Source organism: Branchiostoma lanceolatum, chromosome 10 (assembly GCF_035083965.1).
Source record: "Branchiostoma lanceolatum isolate klBraLanc5 chromosome 10, klBraLanc5.hap2, whole genome shotgun sequence".
Taxonomy (NCBI): Eukaryota; Metazoa; Chordata; class Leptocardii; order Amphioxiformes; family Branchiostomatidae; genus Branchiostoma; species Branchiostoma lanceolatum.
This window is the reverse complement of record NC_089731.1, coordinates 7,275,141-7,296,009: the sequence shown is the minus strand read 5'-3', so window position 1 is coordinate 7,296,009 and position 20,869 is coordinate 7,275,141. Positions and strand designations below refer to the sequence as shown.

Below are 20,869 nucleotides of genomic sequence, written 5' to 3'. Positions count from 1 at the left end.
TACTGGTGACAGCGACATCTGGCAATAATCAAGTAAACTGCACCTGCCATTTACCTCGAAGGTACGACAGGTTGCTGTGACGTCATAACCTTCCCAGTATCCTTTGCGGTAACCTTAAAATGCGGAAGTAAGGTGCAACTTTGCTTTGTGACTTCGAAACTGAGTTCCTGATACTTTCGTGAGGTCTATTTGATCATCTAAAGCGCCCTGTTGGTAGGAAACATGGAAAAACGGCACCGAGAGATACTCAGAAGGAACAGAATTTTCTTGTTGGACAACATTGAGTCTTTAGACCGACTGTTAGCGGAGTTACTTGCTGCCGATATCCCTATCGTCAACGACAGTATGGTGGACTCAATACAGGTAAGCGTTAGAGGTAACATCGTGAAAACAAAATGAGTCACTGCAACTTAGCTCAACATTTATGATAACAAAGATTACTATACAGCTAAGGTGTCAGTTAAGGTTCAGATGACACTTTCCTGGATCGTCAGAGGAACTTCGATAATTGTGTACAGAATCCGCAGTCTCCTTGTTGGTTAGTGAACAACGCGTCACTGTGATGTTTGGCAGTGGTCTGTGCCACTTTTGAACTATCGGAATAGTACATGGTATGCTATAAGCAGCAATAAAGCTAGTCACGGCGACTCTAGTGGGAAGACGTATTTGTATATTTCACCATTTGAATAGCTTACAAAAATCCATATCACTACTAAAATCAACAAACCCACTTACGATAAAAAACGTGGGTCTCTTCATTTCCCACTGCCTTCAAAAAAGAAGTCAAACCCAACCATAGTCAACCTTAGTTAACTTAGAAATTTCACAGAAGTCTAGATAACTATTTTTGATTATATTTGTATTTCCATGTACTTGTTTGTCTGCAATTAGCCTTCGGGCATGAACTTGCAATAAAGTTATTATTATAGTGTTGAAGACACTGTATAATGTACAACTAAATACGTCTTCCCACTAGAGTCGCCGCGGCTACAATAAAGATCGTGTCAGTGTTACAAATCTGATTCAACGGCAGTCCTCCAATAGTATTGTTCAGTAATGACCTCTAAAACTAACACTGGCCAACTTGATATGTAACTAGTTAACTTACGACAAGTCATCATGCCGGTGATAGCATAGACACATGACTCCTGGCATCTTTTATCAGTCAAAGCTCCATTTTTCTCTCAAAATTAATTTAATTACACTCCCTTTTCCTGTATTGTTTTTACATTTCTGTTTACCGTAATCAGAGTAACCCAACAAAAGAAAGGAGGATCAGCGCACTCCTGGACCTCCTGCCCAGACGAGGCCCGACGGCGTTCTCAGCCTTCTGCGCCGCCCTGCGCAGAACAGACCAGGGCTTCGTCGCGGACCAGCTCGAAGGTGTGACGACTGGCGTGGAGAAGAAAATGGAAACCCTGACTGTGAGTGTACCACCAGGTGGGTAACCGCTCTTCATGAGAGTCTGTTCGAGGGATTAGATTGCATTTACCACAGCAAGTAGAACAAATACTCCGACAGCACCCTCCTTTATCAGCGCTGAAACCCGCTCGGGAAATATCGGGTCTGCTGGGAGGATACTCCGACAGATGCTCATGGCATTGCTGTTTTCTGACTACACTTTTAATTGTGACCGTTGTGACATAGTTGCTGATACAAAACTAAATATTGGTATACCAAATTTTACTTTCAGAGGAAAATCTTGATCAGGTAGATGTGATACCTCTGGACGACAAGGAGGGCCCCATTCCAGTCCTGGTGAAGCATTGCACGCCTGCATTTGCGCAGGAGACAAGGATGAAGCACAAGGTCAGAAACAGTACATTTAGACTCTCGCACGTACCATCTTCTTTCCAATGCCACTTTTTATGATCTTCGAGGTAACAAGCTCAGCAGAATTTAATCCTAGAAACTTTACCTCTCCTCAGCCGTACAAGATGGAAGCCAAGCCTCGAGGCCTCGCTCTCATCCTCAGTAACACCAGATTCGGTCAGACAAGTGGACTTCAAGACCGGAAGGGAGGAGAGGTTGACCTTCTCAATGTACAACATCTACTCCTTGGACTTGGATTCCAAACGTTTCCAGAAGAAGATAAAAGTGCAGAGGTACATATAATAGAGGTGTGATGGATTAAAGAAACAGAGGTCTATAAAGTTGACTCATTCCACTGTATGTAACAAACATGATGTCAGAAGCGTAAGTTGTGCACTGAATTGAAAACCGAATGACCAAAAATGTTTTATTTTGCACAGTTTTATTCTTCCTCAGCTATCAGACTTAGTTTTCTTTCCTTTTTTCACCCTATACGTTTAATCGTTGACATGTACCCATTTACGCTTAGGATATGTGCTCGATTCTGAAGAACTTTGCCGCTAAAGAAGAACACAAGGCAGCCGACGCCTGTATCGTCGTGCTGATGTCACACGGTGCACAAGGTGAAATCTACGGCACCGATGGAAAGACAGTCGAGTACAGGGATATCTTCGCGGTATTCGATAACAAAAACTGTCCCGATCTACAAGGAAAACCAAAGTTATTCTTCATACAGGCCTGCAGAGGAGGTCAGTAGGCTTTAAATGGGTTTCAACGTGACGTCACAACACATATGACCGCCATGTTGGCATTTAGAATATATCAAAATAATGAATTAGTGTTTTTTTTTAATCTTTGGACCGACTATTACTGCATTCTGTATTCTTCGGCTATTGCCTTCTTGACTGGCGAGTCGTATAGCAGAAGCCTAGTCCTCTTCTAATTCTGTTTCAGTTGTACCGCGTACCGTATGTCTGGGTATTTTAATGGAGATGTATCATAAGTAGATAACTTATAGATTGCATAAATTTGCCAGTGCATGTCTACTTGCTTGTAAAAATAGAATCAAAAGTAAGATTACATTTGATTGAATTTAGACGCTGTTGACAAGGGCACTGATGCGCCAGATGCTGGAAAGATGCAAGACCTTCTGGGGCCGAAGTCACGGGGAACGGACCAAGCAGACGCAAAATCACCCTTACCTACTAGATCTGACATGCTGTTCAGCTATGCCACACAGCCGGGTAAGAAATGTGTTCAATTGTGAGAGTTAGCTATAGTAGAAGTAACAAATTCTTTGTGAATAGTCTACACATCAACAACTGCGAAATGTCAACATTTGTCTCATCTGTTTTCTTTCTTGCGACCATTGCGGTTGTATGGCATCATCCGCGGATCCAGAGGGGGGCGCATCCGGCGCGCGCCCCCCCGTTCGCGCCGTCAAAAAAAAAAAAAAAATACAAGCCGACCGGCCAAAACTTTTGTTGAGGGCAAGGCTAGAGGCCGAGGATCAACCTTGTATTATTAATCCGCTCAGAAGAAAAGTTAATTCTAGTTCTTGACTTCAGTATAGATATTATTAGACTAATTTAGAGATTAGGCACTGCAACGATACAAGACTTACCTTCCCGCCAGCCCAGAAAGCGGCGCTGGCAATCGAGGTCCGGGGCGGGGTCATCCTCTCCCGGTAAATTTAGTTAGGATTTTCAAGCCATCAAAACATATTCTGGTTGTCATAGGTTTTATTATATTGCTTGCTTTGTCATTGTTGCCACACAGCTTAACAACTGTCGAGCAAAAAAGTTCATTCATTCATAAACGCAATTTAGAGGCGGTGCTTTAAATAGGAACGACTCCAAAAAAAAAATGCTTTTCAATACGCTGGAAATCAGTAGACTATGCTGTCACACACGTTGCTGTATTCTTATCACACGCTGTTTTATTTTATGTCGCTAAGACCGGGGGTTCCCCATGAACGTTACTAGCATGGAAAGGAACATGTAAGTAAACATGAACTTACAAGTAATATTCCCAGACTGTAGTTTATTTACAAACATATCGGTACACTGACAACCAGCGCGACCAAGTATGAAATAGATCCATTTGTGGGTCAAAGACGAGCAGGGCAAGTAAATTACCGTCAAAAGAGTCCACATGACATCAACGCCGGTTCAATGTTGGGTCGATGCTAGAAAACTAATGATCCTCCGGTGGCAAAATCGTAACCGCTAGCCAAGACAGCCATATATACAGCCATGGAGACTTAAGAAAGTTGTGTCTCTACATAAAAGCCGCGTGCTTCGGCTCTCTTCGGCTCCCAGTTTGGTTTCACCCTGTACGTACTATCCCCGTTTCCTGAGTATGCGTCGTGCAGTCGTGCTACTTGCCAAATATGAGCTAGTATTTGCGTCAAATTGAGCAAAATCGCGACACAACTTTGGACAAGATGGCTGTACGTGCACTCAGCTATACCATGGTGCCAATCTGATTGACACCATGGCTATACTCGGTGTGTTCACTGCATCCAAGCATAAAAGAGGGAGATCGCGATCACATTGCATGTTGATACACGTTGTAATACTTATGTATAAAATCCTTGGATTATAAGACGATTGGGTGAGATTTAAGTGATTTGTATTGATTTCTGGAAATCTTTAATTGTTTTTATGTATCGATGTGTTTGCTTTTGTGCTTTGTTACGTTGTGATGCTATCAACATTCAAGCATTTCGTGACTTTCATGTTTGGCGCGAGTTCGTCCCAGTTCAAGACATAACCGCTTGTAGAATCTTTAGCACCGCAAAAGTCCGTATTGTTGCTATTAAAAGGGCACAATGAGGGACAACAGTACCATATTTGATTGTTGTTTTTTTTCGAGTGAAACTTCCCCACGTATGGCCGTCGGCACTTTTTTGACACGGAAAATTTTCCTAGAGATTACGGGAGGCGTGCCGCACAGCGGCCCGGCGTGAGTTTGATGTTTTTGAGCTGTGCCGCGCCCCGCTCCCGGTCATGGACTGCTAACAATGCGTAACAGAGAACTCTGGAAGTTCACCGTTCTTATGAAAACAAGGCTGTTGTTCCTGTAAGATTCCTGTACTACTGTTGACGGTAATTAGCCTCCCTTTTTAATTTATTTTGGACGCAGTCTCATTTCGAGACTCAGAGGCAAATCATGGTTGAGGAAGGTAGTTACGTTCAATGCGTCCGCATCAACGCCAAGAAGCGCCAGCGTGGGATCTTTCCCACCGCGGCCGCAGCTTCAGTGGAAAACACAAAATGACCATGCGCATTTCTCAATTTTTTTACCGACTTCGCAGCAAAATGTGTGTCAAAATGTCCAAAATGGACGGTCTCTGTCAGAGTCCAGGCCGTCCAAAATGAGATTTGGCAGATTCTACGTAAAAAAAATCTTTATCCCGCCAGCGTTTATTTTGCTCAGAAATGGTTCTAAAATGCACCAGAGAGCATCTAGATTTTTAAAAGTTTCCGGGGGAGGCCCCCCAGACCCCCCCAATAGAAGCGTGAGAATATCTGTTTTATTTTCTTCTCTCTGTAGGCAATGTTTCATTCAGGAACTCCAAATACGGAAGCTGGTATATCCAGACCATTACCAAAGTCTTCATGGAGCATGCGAAAGACAGGGAACTATCGTCAATGCTGAGAATGGTGAAAACTATACTCGTCTTTAATACAATTTGATCATTTTCGTCATCTGCAAACATTTGTACATGGGCGAATCTTATTTCTATCTTTCTAATGTCAAACTTGTAAATTACTTTTAATTCAAATTTCCAGGTCAACAAGTTTGTCTCCCAAAAGAGCGCTGCGTGTCCGGGGACAGAACATCACGGTGGTAAGGAGAGCTGTGAGTTCGTGGACACACTGAGGAATGACCTCTACTTCTTTCCCGGGATCTAAGAATTCCGACATAAAAATGGTACGAAATGCTTCACAACAACTCATGATTTTAATGTTGACAATAGGATCAAACAGTACCTAGGGATCATGCTGTCTGGTAATTAAAACAATGGAGAATAGGAGCAAGGGACCAGTAGCTGGTCTCAGGACCAAGACAGTACTTGTTTGCAAACAGAAAAGGTAGTTATGTTCTACTACAGAGAGTATGCTTTGTAAGGATGTAAAGAAGAGGTAGCGATGGATTCTATGTAATGAAAAAATAAATAAATTTGGACAGATTGGCCTTATTTTGGCGACGCCTCTGACTGGGAGCCTTTACTGCTGAGCCTGTGAATGCGGTAAAGCATTTTATCATTATGCCTTTATCATGATGATAGACTTGGAAATTGAGTAATAAAGAATAAAGCTGTAATAAGCATGCCTTTGGATCTCGGAATGTTAGCTTCTTTGAGAATCGTTGGTTAGGCACTCCTTGTCTTACATATATGATTGTGGTAAACGTATGATACAAGAATGCCTTTACGAGTTTGCGTACTTGTCTTTGATAATAGAAATGACCAAATATTTTCTTATTCCTTCAAGAGAGTCTTTTTTCAATTCTTACTATATGTTTGCGATAGCAAAACCTATTATTCTATTACGTTTTTCAGACATGAAAACAATTATGGGAAACGCATAAACGCACAAGTAACGTTCAATATAAAACAAAGCTGATACAGCAAAACGGAGGAATGACCATGTGTGTAGTAAAAGAAATATAACACAAAAGCAACCTAGTAGTAGTTGTACCCTCATCAGTAGATGTCCCTTGTGGTTTCTGAGTTTACCTTGTCTTTTTCATGAAAATTTTCATGGTCATGAAAATACGAAGCATGAGGAATAAACTTGAGTGGTCATTATAGCTGTCAGATATTTAGTTTAACAAACCATTGACCCTATTTGGCCTATTAAGTACTTTTTCAGCAACCAAAGTAGTGAGTTGTAGACCTGTCAGCCCGGCCCCGCGATCCTTTCTCCCCTCCGTGATTGGTCGTCTCGCCCGAGGCAAGGGGTGACGATTGGTAAACAGTCCCCATGGCAACCGCGCAACCAGCCGACCTAATGTCGTCTGAGATCTCCTGCTGGCGTAGGGCTGCTCACTTCTCCAGACTCCGTTCGGGTATAGACGTAATAGCGTGCGTATTGACCGCTTGTGGCAGATGAGAAAAGCTGACAAGGGCTTCGCCCGCTTTCTCCGATAGCCAGGCAGCGTTAGTGCCTGATTCGACGGCAGGGTGAGTGTGCTATCGGCAGGACGGTCGCCCGCCCCCCTCCCACTCCATGGGATGCGGAAGTAGCGTACAGGTGACACCAGCACCACCTGAGAAGAGACCCGAGGATGAAATCCCCGCTGAAAAACAGGCGAAAGCCGTCCGTATCCGTGAGAACGGCAAACTCAGCTGTCCGGGGGAGTCCAGCACGACGTTGGGCGGCGTCGAGCCCGCACGGGTGGCCGACAACGACCCCGGCAGAGACTCGGTGCAGGAGTCCTTTAAACACGAGCAGGAACAGGGACAAGGAAGCGATGACGACGACCCTCAGCCAAGGACTTCAGAAGATCAAGAAGCTTTGAGCGAACCGACTGAATATTTACAGACCTCAGCAGGAGAGGGTGGAAGGACTAGCCCAGATGGAAGCTGTGATTCTGAGGTGTTAGGTCAAGGCAAGGAGGAAGGAGTAAACAGGACTTACGAAGAAAAGAAGGAAGACAATCTCTCAACTCAAGGTTCCGCCATTTTTGCGGAGGGAGAGAGAACTTTAACAACACCCGCAGACGACAGTGGTATCCATGGTGACCACGTTCAAAGGCGCTTACGGTTTGACGAAGCTGATGCCGAAAATACTGACGTCTTTGAGAACACCAAGGGTAAGTGTTACCACAGCTAAGACGTTTCGTGTGATGGTGTCCATGGGGTATGATGGACTAATATGAAACGTTTTAACTTCTCTCTTTCTCTGTTTCCTTTCGTTACCTCTCCGTCTCTCTCTCTCCCTCATTCTCACGTAAACGCTCACACATACACCAAGGAGTTTATATAACCTCCTTGCATACACGCACACAAAAACACATGTATATGTATAGTACATACACACACGCACGCGTATATACACACATAACACGCAAACACCAAGCACACCTGCTTTGGTGAAATTACCAAGATGACATTAAAAGTAATTTACTGCCATCCACACATGAGGAATGAACAACATACATGTAGTCTCCGGACATGAACGGTTGGAACACGTTTAAACCGGTTAGACCACACGTTAGCCACCATTAGGAGCCCATAATTCTACCACTTATGTCCAATCAAATACAAGTTAATTAGTGAGAAGCGACACTGAGACGCAGCCTTCGGGGGTACAAATGTCATTACGGTACGGATGTACATACATTATAGATGGTTAGGCTGCAGGTAATGATCGTTTTGCGCCACGGTAGGGTCGGGCATATCCTTATTGCCGGAAAATCATGATGAAAATGTTTTTTTTAGGTGCTTAAGTTCTTCAATATAGTATGGCAGCTGAGGTCACCCAACACAAGAATATTCGCGCCTTGGCATCCAAATTATGAGATCGCTCGCTAGCTCTCATTTCTACTACTACCTGGCCTGTGTCATGTGTGTGCCACCCTAGTTGGTTTTCCGCGGCCATATACTCACAGCTGTCTGCTATTTCTTTTTTTAGATGAGGACGGAAAGTCCCGGTAAACTGAATAGGAGGACACCCAGGCTATTATTTCTCAGCTTTGCCCAGCAAATGTAGTCCTTAGTTCTCCTTGCATATACTTAGCAGGGATGGTTCCCTACACATCGGATGCTAAGCACGCCGTGAAATAGTGTTCTTTATATCGAGCTTCTTTTCAAGTCGTTTCTTTATGACAATGTCCATACTGATGAGCCATGCAGTATTGCAGATTCTATTGTTGCTCTGAAGAAGTCTGATTTCTTGTTATCTCGTCATCACTGCCCTGTATCATTCATTCTCATCTGCCTCCCGCGGGCAGTGATCGACAGGATCATCAGACGAACAGGACGGTCTGACAGAGTATCTATCTGTCAGCGCCTCAGTAACGGTTTCTTATCTGTAGTTCCGTCTCTCGCTCCCATCATTATGAGGGCTACAGATCAGCCTAAGCCAAGTATCTACTTACAAGATTGTTCCCGTTGCCAAGGAATCGGTTCTTATCCTAGAATCTCTTTTTCTCTGCTCCTTTAAAACACCCATCAGACTATCGGGAGAAGATGGCGGGCATCGTTTGGTAGAAGGTCGTCCAACGTACATGTCAATCAAATCAACATCGATTGTGTAAATTTTGGCCGGTTTTCCTGCAGCAAAATCTCAGAACACTTTATTGTGATGACCAGTTGTGGTAGCTCTCTGTTTGTGTTCAAAAATATCGTGGTGGCAAATATCCTTCGTCGGCCCAGCTAATTTGTCTTGCTATATTTCCATGCCGTCAGGTGTAACAGAGCGACCATCGGTGGAGCAAAAGATTGGAAGGAATGGCGCACGACAATATCAACCGTTGAAAAAGTCAAACAATAAGATTTCCGATATTAGCACATAGCACTACAAGACTCATAGCATATTGAGTTAGCTTTCAGAAAGGTCAAATATTTAGATGAAGAAATCTATAAAAGAACTCATCTCATCTATCCCTTTGTCTCATCTTACTACTTGACCGATGTCGTGGGGGCACCACAGGAGATCTGACAACCGGTTTCTAAAAACGAACGGACGTAATTATATTCCTCTGATCAGTCTGATGCCTCTGACCAGGATTGTTTTTTTCCGAATTGCTCACACGATGCTCCTGTGTTCCCCCTGCAGGACCTGACACCATCCAGCCCCAGGGGTGGGGGCAGACGGGCGGCCGCTGGGACCTGTCTGCTATCGTGCTGGACTGCGGGACGGACTCGGTGAAAGCAGGGTTTGCGGGTGAGGACGCACCCCGGGCCGTGGTGCCGACCGTAGTGGGGACACCTAGACATCAGGTAAGGAACTGCACCCGCAGAGTTCAATGTCATCTATCATATCAAACGTGTACAGCGTCGATTAAGATATATAAAGTCCACTTTCAAACGCAATACCGCCTTGTTAGTTTTCTCAGCTCCTGAACTTAAGATATAGAAAATAAATCAAAAGATAACTGTAACTTTTTTCACAGAACGTTTTTATAGGTGCTGACCAGCAGGACTATTACATCGGCGATGACGCAATGACGCGGCGGGGGATCCTTTCCTTACGTCATCCAATCGTCAACCGTTACGTCAAAGACTGGGACGACTGGGAAAAAGTAAGGACTAAAACAGTTTTGACTCTATTTGATTTTCTAATTCTATACGACAATAAATACAAGAGCTTAACTTTACATGTACATTCTTCAACGACGTGTTATCTTGCAATCTTGCATCATTTTACGAGCGATAATTTGACATGGTAGAAGTCCGAAAAATATCATTCTTTGAATTGGCGCTTGTTCATCCATCCATCCATCCATTCATTCGTTCATTCGCATATTTCTTCCTTCCTTCCTCCGATCATCCATCCGTTTATGTGCTGCAGGTGGCACATCACGTGATGACGACCTCCCTGTGCGCGCAGCCTGACCGTCCTGTACTAGTTGTTGAGCCTGCGCAGAACCCCCTAGCGGACCGGGAGAGGATGGCAGAGGTGAGTTTGTCGGGATGACGTCACACATGCGTTAGACAGCACACGGCCTTATAATCACTGAAAGCATTTTCTTCGAAGTTTTGGTCCAATTCGGAAACTTTTGGGTTAGAAGAAACTACTCTCCAAGCAGAGCATGGGTTTCGGCTGGTTTTTGACGTGTTTTTAGGCGTTTTTGTCGGTCTTTCTACTTTGTCATCTTTTTTTTTTGTCTCGCCAACCCAAGACTTTTGTGTTGGCGAGACAAAAAAAAGATGACAAAGTAGAAAGCCCGACAAAAACGCCTAAAAACACGTCAAAAACCAGCCGAAACCCATGCTCTGCTTGGAGAGTAAGAAGAAACAGGGGTGGTCTAAGCTTTCCAATTTGGTCAAAAATTGTTCAGGACAAATTTCGATCGTTCAGAACAGATCTTATATGGACAGGCCGCAGAACAAATTCAAAACCATAAAGGACAAGAAAAAAATATTGCTCTCCGTGTCGGGGAATCGAACCCCGGTCTCCCGCGTGACAGGCGGGGATACTCACCACTATACTAACACGGATTGGCTTTATTGAATGATGCGGAATAGCCCCTCGATGTCTAAAGACATAAGCAGCCATCTCCAATTTTTAGCAGAACGCGAAGAGAACGCATCAGTTTGAATACCCAAGTCACGTGGTTCGATTACTAATGAACCCTATACTCTTATCAACCAGACGATAGTCAATGATGGCAAATATTGTGAAAATAAGTTTCCGACATTTTATCAGAGTCCCAATTTTAGATGATAATACATGTACAAACAACGAGGGTTGGCACTTGTTTGTGGTGTTTGTTTCTTTTTTGTTTGTAAAAAAATTATTTAAGAAAAGCTTCGGATGAATTTCTATGATTTCCGAAACTGGTTCGCGCTCTCGATGTACCTGGTCTACTACTTTCAATGACTACGCTCGAAGGAGAAGAGCGCAATAAAAAAATCAGCTCTCCGTGTCGGGGAATCGAACCCCGGTCTCCCGCGTGACAGGCGGGGATACTCACCACTATACTAACACGGATTGGCATGGAATTATGCCCCCAAAATAACGCCTGGATATCTAAAGGCGTCCACAAACATCCCGTCGATATCGCATGGTATTTTTAGCCTCAACAGCTGTCTCAATTCGCATGTATTAGTTGCTGATGGAGGCTACAATATACTAACAGGGGTGCCTAAGTATTACTTATGCTTACGAATTTCAATTAAAATATACGAATAAGAAAAAAAACACATATGAACTGGCATAAGAAATGTTCATAGGATTCGTACGTATTTAATAAACTAGAGTTCCACGACCTCGTATCTTCGCCAAATGATGTCTATCTTTACGACTGACATATCATGAATGTTTCTCTTTGATTATGTAGATAAGGTTCTTATTTCGGTAAGTTATATCAGTTGATCATCTTCTCCACCCAAATAACACAAATTTCTCAAAGTAGTGAAAGTCTCGTCTTAGCGAAGAATTCGAATGCTATCGTAACATTTACTCATCAATCATATAAATGAGGCCCTAATTTGCATGATGTCTGATGATTTTCGCCATTATCTAAAAGTACAAAAATGATATCCCGTCATTTACCCCAATGGAATTGTCATCAGCCTTACCTCCGATGAAGGAACCTCCTAGCTCCGATCCCCTCCCCACGGCCCGGCGATGATAACCTGTAACGCACATGTAGCCCGTCTCGGCACCTGCCCCTCCCGGCCGCCCGGCGATGATAACCTGTAACACACATGTAGCCCGTCTCGGCACCTGCCCCTCCCGGCCGCCCGGCGATGATAACCTGTAACACACATGTAGCCCGCCTCGGCACCTGCCCCTCCCGGCCGTCCGGCGATGATAACCTGTAACACACATGTAGCCCGTCTCGGCACCTGCCCCTCCCGGCCGCCCGGCGATGATAACCTGTAACACACATGTAGCCCGTCTCGGCACCTGCCCCTCCCGGCCGCCCGGCGATGATAACCTGTAACACACATGTAGCCCGTCTCGGCACCTGCCCCTCCCGGCCGCCCGGCGATGATGACCTGTAACACACATGTAGCCCGCCTCGGCACCTGGGCCCCGGCACCACGGCAAGGTGGTCTCCATTTGCCGGGGGAAATTTAGTATTTTGTTCTCACGAGCCAAACGGGCCTGAAGAGAAACGGTCTTTGACGATTTTTTTTGTCATGTAAACTCGATAGTTCGTTGCGTACAATCTTTTTCTTCATATTGAATAGGAATTTTCGTAGAATGAACGTTTTTTCCATTGCTCCTATATCCAAACCAAACACAATATTCAGAATTTCATGTTAACGTTAGTGCATATTTTTGTAAACATCTCTGAATTTTGACACGTTGAACTGAATTTGGAGACGCTTGGCAGGTGCCTTAGTGTATGAAGCACATTGCGATTCAACAACATCATCATCTACAAGTCTACAAGTCGGTCCTGTCAATCATGTGTTATATAACTTTAAAAACGATGGTTAGCATTGTGAGAATCCTAGTTAGTTGAAAAATCATAATCTGACCGTAGAGTGAATGTTAATAAGTTGTTATGCACTACGGCAACACTGTGTCTGTCAACTTTGTCGATGGTGAACCATTGTTGAAAGAGAAAATTACAGTCCGAAAACTTGAAATGTGCCCAGACGGTGAGTCGCTGTCCTAAGCGATGTCCTAGTGTCACCCCCACCTCCGGAATCACACATATGATGATCCATCTTCAGTCCAAGTTTCAAATGCTTCAAGCGTTCTACTTTGGTCAAACCAGTACCCTGTCAGTACGCTCCGTGTTTCCGTGAAAAGTCATATGTTGTAATATTTAGAGTCACGTGTGTCTAGCTTTCTGATAGATGTGACGTTAGTCACCAAGTCGTAGTTAAACAGTGGTAGTGTCTGCCTTACTGTGGCTGCTGCATGAAGAGGTCCTCCACATCCACGACCCAAGGCATCGAGTGGTCCTCTTCCACGTCCCACAGCTCGTCGTCTGTAGCAACACCAACCGTGTACTCCTCGTTGCTGATCCAGGCGTAGATGTCTTCAGTAGCAGCCTCGATCTCAGAGGGCGCTCCCTGGCGAAGGATCTGGAACAGCCCGACCAAGTGGTTGAAGTAGACTTCGTCGCCAGGTCGGTAGGTCTCGTCCTCCCAGTGGTCCTCCACCAGAAAGGAGACAGCGCTCTCGTCCAGCGTTCCCCAGATGTCAGCGTCCAAGAGGAGGAAGTCGAAGCGGTGCCACTCGACGACTCTCCACCCCTGCCCCCACCGTGCGAGCCGTACGGTACTGCTTACGCCCGTACGGCGGCCGCAGGTGTCACAGGTCGGGCCCTGAGGAGGCAGCACCGCCAGGTACCCTCCTGCTACCCGCCAGGTGGTCTCTACGTCGTCGTCGTCGTGAGGCCGCCCGCAGTCTTCACAGAAGCGGACGTGGTCGGGGAGCTCCTGTCTGATGGGGCGGCCGGCGTTCCGCATCCAGGCGGGGCCGAAGACCCGGAAAGGCTTCATGACTTCCCAGGCGCACTGCTCCGCTGTCAGAGCTCGAGCGGCGCTCAACGAAGTGAAGATCGGCGAGAAACAACTCATGTCGGAATCCTTCCAAGCGAACGTCGTTCTCAAGGGGTTCAGAATGCGATTCGAACTCGGAGAGAGAAGATAGAACCTTCCTCCACGGTGTCAAAGTCACAAGTGCGAGATTTGAAAGTTAACGGTCGATACGTTCGAAACGGACACTCCATCACTGGTAAAGAAGGGATGGATTAAATTTTGTACTTGAACTCATCCATCGGCAGGCACTACGGACAACTTGAAATGATTGAAACGGTGTTCATACTGATGAAATCAGCATCTTTGGTTCTCCCCTTGTATCACTTAAAAGAAACTTTATGAAAACAAGATAAAGAAAACAACTGTTCTCACCTGCCACAATCATGGATGATTCTGGAACACCTTGTTGCCATGGCGTTGTCCTGGCGAATTTAGAATCGTACTGACATCAACAGAACATCATCAGTTTGAACTCAGATAACCCCGTTCTATTTAGTTGAATTGGGGGGGGGGGTGTTCTGATTTGAACTTTCAATTTTGTAAACTTCAGACTCAATAATAAAGTTATGTGAAGCTACAAGACCTTTTCTTTACCGACAATAGGTAGTGTGCTCACTTAACAAACGCTAGATGAGGGAAACACTGAATAATGAATCACAATCCCAGACAGCGCGAGCTGTTGGCCTAGGTTCTTACTTAAGTTCCACCTGGCAAAACGTGTCGATCCTGATCGATCCTGTAACTATCAGGACATTTCACCGCCCGCCGTTTCGCCGTCAGACCAGTATAAACCGTCACCTGTACTGCTAGAGTTCCACGACATCATACCTTCACCAAATGCCGTTTTCCTGACGCCTATCCACTTACCAAATATGATTCGGATCAAACAAACCAACGCACCCAACCACAAATAACACCAAAAACATAACCTTCTTGGCAAAGGTGCAGATACAATACAACACAATACAATACTAATCACTATGATCGATGAATACTACTTAGACTGTGGTTTGGGCAGTGACGTAGGAATTGCTAACACGGCCTAAAATGTCACATTTACTAGTATATTATGGAATGGTGTGTAAAACAATAATCCTATGTTCCAAATAGTTGCTGTTTGAGGCTCTGGATGTGCCCGGCCTGTACCTGGCGTCCCAGGCGGTGTTAGCGCTGTTCGCCTCCGGTAGGACCACGGGAGTGGTGGTGGACTCCGGCGCCGGCCTGACGCACGTCGTGCCCGTGTACGAGGGGGTTCCGCTCACTCACGCTGTTCAGCGGATCCCAGTGGCAGGACAGGACATCACTGAACATCTAGGCAGGCTGTTGGCACAGGCTGGACACGGACAGGGTAAGTCTTGAATGTTTGTTTGCTTGTCAGAAAAAGCTCATGTGGACCCTATTTGAAATCCTTATCTCTAAGATTTAACTGTCATGGATCATTTTTCAAAAGACATAACAAAAGTAGATTATATAAGTTACATGTGACATTACCTACTACGACAAAATCCAATTCGCTCTTTTACCGCTTTTGTTACAGTGAAACCTGAAATCGTTAATCAGATGAAGAATCAGTTGAGTTATGTTGCCTTGGACTATGACGCAGAGGTACAGAGACATGTGATGTCGCCAGAAGACGTGCAGATGACCTATGAACTTCCCGACGGACAAGTGTTGTCTGTGGGGACCGAGAGGTTCATGGCGCCCGAGGTGGTCTTCAGACCCGAGCTCATAGGTATGGTCATACCTGTGTTTAGATTTTTTTCAAAGCAGATGTACGACACAATTTACACGTGTTTTTGCGCCATTTTGCATGTGGGTACATGGGTATTTGAAAAACCTTTGACGACGTCTTCTCCCTTCTCCTCCCTTACCAGGAGAAAGACATATTACTAGAAAGACCTTTGAAACAATGCAGCCAGAGAGTACGTGTAAAAACGACACACAAAATGTTTAGGGCAATCGTAAGCATTCTCCATAGGCCATTCCAAACACGTATTCTCACTAACTTTGCACGAATTTACTTTCATTAAAAAAGTAATCTCTCCGTGTCGGGGAATCGAACCCCGGTCTCCCGCGTGACAGGCGGGGATACTCACCACTATACTAACACGGATTGGCTTGAAAGATGCTCTACAGATATCCTCTGGATATCTAAGCTCATCCATAAATACATTTCGTGTACTAGTATCCCTATTCATTCCGCGGATGATTACCTGTACGTTCTTCTCCCTACAGGTAAGGACTGTAGTGGTCTCCCCGGGGGAACACTCACCAGCATCATCCAGTGTGACGTCGACCTCCGCCGCACGTACCTGGAGAACGTGTTCCTGAGCGGCGGGACAGCGTCCTGCCCCGGCCTGTTAGACCGCCTCTCCCGGGACCTGGCGGCCATCGCGCCCGAGGATCACCCCGTGACGGTCCACCCCGCCACCCCGGACACACAGTTCTCCGCCTGGAGAGGAGGGTCCGTCCTGGCCGCTCTAAGATCCTTCCAAGACTCTTGGATCACGCAGGAAGATTTTGAGGAGTACGGACCGAGCATCGTCCATAGGAGAATCTAGGCTTGCCTAGCACCACCTGGTGCCTTTTGAGTGTTGCTAATAAATAAGCTATCAATGGTGTCAGCCTACATCGCTAAGCAGATTTTGGGGAGTACGGACCTAGCATCGTCCATAGGAGAATCTAGCATTGCCCAGCATTGCTACCTATCGCCTTTTAAGTGTCGCTAAGCTATCGATGGTGTCAGCTTACATTGCTAAGCAGATTTTTGAGGAGTACGGACCTAGCATCATCCATAGGAGGATCTAGCCTTTGCTAGTCCCACCTATCACCTTTTGAGTGTTGCTAAACTATCGATGAATGATTCTTTCTATTTTCTGCAATCTTCCTATTGAGTTGTAGCGTACAATTCGTGCAGGCACGAAAAGTTTTAACCATTCATAACCATGAACAATATGACGTGGAGATGACTTGGTATATATATGTTCCGCAAGCAATGTGAACTTGATATGTCTCTGCAATATATGTAAATACGTCACACACAAAAAAAAGTGAAATTCTAGGGAAGGGCAGGTCCCTTGCCGTGCACCCGGTAGTCGTATTGATAACGACGCACTGTGTGGCGTATGCCATATCCGGATTTTCGTACTCTGTTTTGTCAGAGAAACGTGATTCGTGAAATATCGTTTTCTTTGTACAGGCGTGTCATATTTCATACACATGAAAAAGAAGTAAACTTCATATAAATCGTTAGTATTCATGGTGTCATGTAGAATTTGCTACGTCGCTAGCTTAACTTAGACAGAACTTGCACTCACTCTTGCACTTGCAGAAAGAGTAACTGTTGTTTAAGTTCAGTCATGTAATGTACACAAGAAATAAGTCGTTATTATATCCAAAACACATCGTTGATAACGTTGGTCAAAAGTACATCAATCTCAGCAAATATCGCATGAATTATCTGCAAAACTGAACTAGCCTCCAATGAGGATCGAACTCATGACCTCTGGTTTACTAGACCAGCGCTCTAACCACTGAGCTATGGAGGCTTATATATTGCCTCTACATAGTCTGCATAAAAGGAAGAGCAACCTGTTGTCACTACCAAACAAGCAGAATTCTGTTACCATGACAACACACGTAGACAGCTGGTGGCAAGGTTGTGCCGTTCAAAGCCCCCATAACCCACTGCGAGATAAAGTCTCTTAGACGTCACAGCGTGCTTGGCAGCAAGCGTTAACTAGCGTGAAAGGTAAGGATACTCGCTATATATCCAAACCAGCACTGACCTGACAAGCTACTGGTATTTTGTGTGCATTAAAGGCATCTTTACGTCTGATTCTATGGCACTGTCTATACCAGGAACAAAGCTTAGAAATGCAAATCAAAAGCATGGCTTTTAAATACCAAAATATCGACGGATCTGCATCAGCTCTGTTTGGCTGAACTGCTGAATATGATGGACATTCATTCATGTTCAGTCTTTGGACAAGGATATATACTGTAAATGCAATACTATATATGTACAAATGTATATATATATCAGACAGACTCTCTCCTCACTTAACTCCACAAGTCGTACTATCACTCTTTGAAGTGATAGCCGTTCATATAAAAGGAAAACGAAGTGAAGGAAAAGTTACATTTGTTTCGGAAGTGCATTTCAACTCTATCCTGTTTGCCACATTAATAGTGAAAAACGGGCCAACGTGTAATTTATCAAACTGAAGTAGAAACAGTCCGTCGACGAGGGTCGAGGGTAGTTGAAGCCTAGCGTGAGTTCACCAAACAAAGATCAATGTCCTTTATAGATGAACGATTAACTGTACAATTAAAGTTGAAATTGGCTTTCAACCCACGATCTTATGTCATTAAACATTCAGCAGCAGTACGCGCGCAAACACTGGGTAGTTTCCTGAAATTCAAATTTGGCGCCATAACCAGCCCCTTATCACATGATCCCTTGCTCACGTGATCTCTTGCTCACGTGATTCACTTCCGCATCACGGCCGATCACGGCGGAACGCTGCTGACGAGCAGCTTTTACGTACTGGATAATCTTTGCCCACTAGATTAACGTTCTACAAATTATAAGGCGTGTTAAAATAGCACAGAACGTAATGTTACGAGGATACGGTCGGTACTGTTCCTTCATAGCCTTATATGATAGCCCGTCGCCCAGCGGTCGCCACCTTAGCTCAGTGGTAGAGCACTGGTCTCGTAAACCAGGGGTCGTGAGTTCGAACCTCACAGGTGGCTACCTTAAATTTTGTTCGAATCTTTTATCTGTCAAACTGGCATGTATTTCTGTTTTACAAGATTTTCCGTCAAGTCTCTAAGCTTCTTTCACTAGTGGAAGGCACTTTTGTTGACTTAACAAAACCTCATTGGCTGAATTTGTTTCACTTAGAAAATTCGGAGCATGTTGATAATTAGTAGAACGAACTAGGCTTTCAAGCTTTGATGCAGTTCAAGACTACATTCGGTGTGATTCCCTTCTAGTTTCTGTTTAGTGGTTATAGTTTAAAGAATATGAAGCGAGATAGGGCGGGACTCTTTTGCCCGAATGTTACGTTATATGCCTAATTGATATAAAGATAGCGAAACACAAATTAAAAACAGTTCTAGTTTCGTTTGACATTCTTCTATATTGCCAAAGAGATATTGTAATTTTGATAATAAGAGGGTATAATGATTTTGAGACATTAATGCGGACAGATTTTGAGTGAGTTGCTAGCAGTACCATAACTTACATTGCTTGATACATTCATCACTGCCCTCTATAATCATTTGACTCTTTAATACCACTTTTCAGCCAATGTCAAGGTTTCATAACAAAATATGAGGCACTTACAGTTACAAGTTAGTTAAAATCCTCCCACACCATTATTGATGTATAGGGCGTTGCCCATCTCCGTTCCATAGCCCTGGGCCACACTGTGGCGCAATCACTGTAGCAGGGCCGGGCTAGTCCACTGGCAGTGAAGTGTGTTTTTAAAACTTCCATACTGTTTCAGAAGTATGTACCGTTTTCCGAGTCTTTGGTATGCATGGCTCAAAGCGCCTCTTGTCCAGAGGTGTCCTACCTGGGGCTTGAACCCCAGTCCTTCTGGTCCAAGTAATTTGAACCAGATGTGGTAAGAGACAGAAGCGCAGACCACTACACCACAGGGACAAGTGGACAGCAGCAAATCTACATAGAGCAGCAAACGAACCCGGGTTAGATGCAGGGTATCAGCTATATGCTAGGTGACGCTGTCGATACGAGGTTATTCTGTGATCTTCCATTTAATACAGATAACTTTATTGCGCAACAATTGTACAAGGTACAAAGTTTCATGTGTAAAGTTGTATTACGTATCCATCTTGCGGTGATGTTGCGTCACGTTATGAAAAAAAGAGCCATTTCAACTCACCTCAGCGTGAGTCTCTAGCTTCAGGTACAAGAGGACTGAACATTTCGCTCGTCGTGTATTAGTATTTTCAAGGACCTTGGTATTTTGTGACAGGGCATTATGGAACAAAAAGATATGTCATAAAATTACATAACTGTTACAGACTAAAATCATTGCTCTCCGTGTCGGGGAATCGAACCCCGGTCTCCCGCGTGACAGGCGGGGATACTCACCACTATACTAACACGGATTGGCTTGTAAAGTGGTGTCTATATGTAGTATTTGAATGTATTTTCAAAGTGCCCTTGATGGCACTTGTCTTCACTTGTTGAAACTTGAGCCGGTTTTCTTTGTTTGCTTTCAAACCTTGTCCGTGTTCTACAGATGTGTCTGTTCGCTTTATTCTGTTGTTATTGACAAGTAAAGCGATGGTCGTATGCCGCGATTGCTATTTTCGATTTCAGTGCGATGTTAAATTTGATCTGAACAAACTTCACAAGAGGTGAGTCGGATGGTCACCACCCGTTTCGTCATTTTATGACACATCTCTTTGTTTCATAATGCCATGTCACAAAATACGAATACACGACGAGCGAACTGTTCGTCAATCGTCGTATTGTACATGTTACTAGATTTTTGCTAGATGCAGACAGCATTTTCAAGCCAGTCCGTGTTAGTATAGTGGTGAGTATCCCCGCCTGTCACGCGGGAGACCGGGGTTCGATTCCCCGACACGGAGAGCAATATTTTTATTGTATGTATGTCATTATAAAAAATTATGAAAAGCGTGACTTGGTCAATAATTTTTTCCAAACTCTTGTTACCCGGCCAGGTAAAGACCATTTGACAATGCAGTTGAGTTGTTGATTTATGATCATGAAAGGCATACACAAAAACTTTGTGAGAAAGACAGCGTCTTCTACAATACGGAGCTGCCAATTTGATCTTTGAATTGGATATTAAGTATTTGAAGAGA

The 20,869-nt window shown here is 44.5% G+C and overlaps 3 protein-coding genes and 7 non-coding genes across 10 annotated transcripts in view; 4 read left to right on the top strand and 6 right to left on the bottom strand.

The window, feature by feature from the left end:
- The window catches only part of LOC136442917 (lisH domain-containing protein ARMC9-like), a 310,166-nt gene that overhangs the window by 149,593 nt on the left and 139,704 nt on the right, over positions 1-20,869 (bottom strand). The gene's annotated exons all lie outside the window — the stretch shown is intronic.
- On the top strand, positions 100-6,313 carry LOC136443648 (caspase-2-like). Its single transcript, XM_066440964.1, has 8 exons — positions 100-363; positions 1,251-1,440; positions 1,694-1,809; positions 1,929-2,105; positions 2,342-2,561; positions 2,910-3,056; positions 5,371-5,480; positions 5,610-6,313. Exons 1-8 carry the CDS (start codon positions 223-225, stop codon positions 5,730-5,732), a joined length of 1,224 nt encoding a protein of 407 aa, XP_066297061.1. The 5' UTR covers positions 100-222; the 3' UTR covers positions 5,733-6,313.
- LOC136443381 (uncharacterized) lies at positions 6,813-17,251 on the top strand. Its single transcript, XM_066440602.1, has 7 exons — positions 6,813-7,638; positions 9,606-9,769; positions 9,943-10,071; positions 10,341-10,448; positions 15,110-15,347; positions 15,537-15,731; positions 16,235-17,251. The coding sequence occupies exons 1-7, from the start codon at positions 7,053-7,055 to the stop codon at positions 16,558-16,560; spliced, it is 1,746 nt and encodes a 581-aa protein (XP_066296699.1). The 5' UTR covers positions 6,813-7,052; the 3' UTR covers positions 16,561-17,251.
- Positions 10,919-10,990, bottom strand: Trnad-guc (transfer RNA aspartic acid (anticodon GUC)). The gene has a single exon. It is a non-coding gene; the product is annotated as a tRNA-Asp (tRNA).
- Positions 11,412-11,483, bottom strand: Trnad-guc (transfer RNA aspartic acid (anticodon GUC)). Its single transcript has one exon. It is a non-coding gene; the product is annotated as a tRNA-Asp (tRNA).
- Trnad-guc (transfer RNA aspartic acid (anticodon GUC)) lies at positions 16,041-16,112 on the bottom strand. Its single transcript has one exon. It is a non-coding gene; the product is annotated as a tRNA-Asp (tRNA).
- On the bottom strand, positions 17,475-17,547 carry Trnat-agu (transfer RNA threonine (anticodon AGU)). Its single transcript has one exon. It is a non-coding gene; the product is annotated as a tRNA-Thr (tRNA).
- Trnat-cgu (transfer RNA threonine (anticodon CGU)) lies at positions 18,686-18,757 on the top strand. The gene has a single exon. It is a non-coding gene; the product is annotated as a tRNA-Thr (tRNA).
- Trnad-guc (transfer RNA aspartic acid (anticodon GUC)) lies at positions 20,072-20,143 on the bottom strand. Its single transcript has one exon. It is a non-coding gene; the product is annotated as a tRNA-Asp (tRNA).
- Positions 20,561-20,632, top strand: Trnad-guc (transfer RNA aspartic acid (anticodon GUC)). Its single transcript has one exon. It is a non-coding gene; the product is annotated as a tRNA-Asp (tRNA).

Coding starts and splice junctions, on each gene's coding strand:
- LOC136443648 (XM_066440964.1), top strand. CDS start 223: ATGGAAAAACGGCACCGAGAGATACTCAGAAGGAACAGAATTTTCTTG. Junction 1,441..1,693: donor GACTGTGAGTGTACCACCAG/GTGGGTAACCGC, acceptor TTTTACTTTCAG/AGGAAAATCTTGATCAGGTA. Junction 2,106..2,341: donor AAGAAGATAAAAGTGCAGAG/GTACATATAATA, acceptor ATTTACGCTTAG/GATATGTGCTCGATTCTGAA.
- LOC136443381 (XM_066440602.1), top strand. CDS start 7,053: ATGGGATGCGGAAGTAGCGTACAGGTGACACCAGCACCACCTGAGAAG. Junction 9,770..9,942: donor TGGGGACACCTAGACATCAG/GTAAGGAACTGC, acceptor CTTTTTTCACAG/AACGTTTTTATAGGTGCTGA. Junction 10,449..15,109: donor ACCGGGAGAGGATGGCAGAG/GTGAGTTTGTCG, acceptor TGTTCCAAATAG/TTGCTGTTTGAGGCTCTGGA.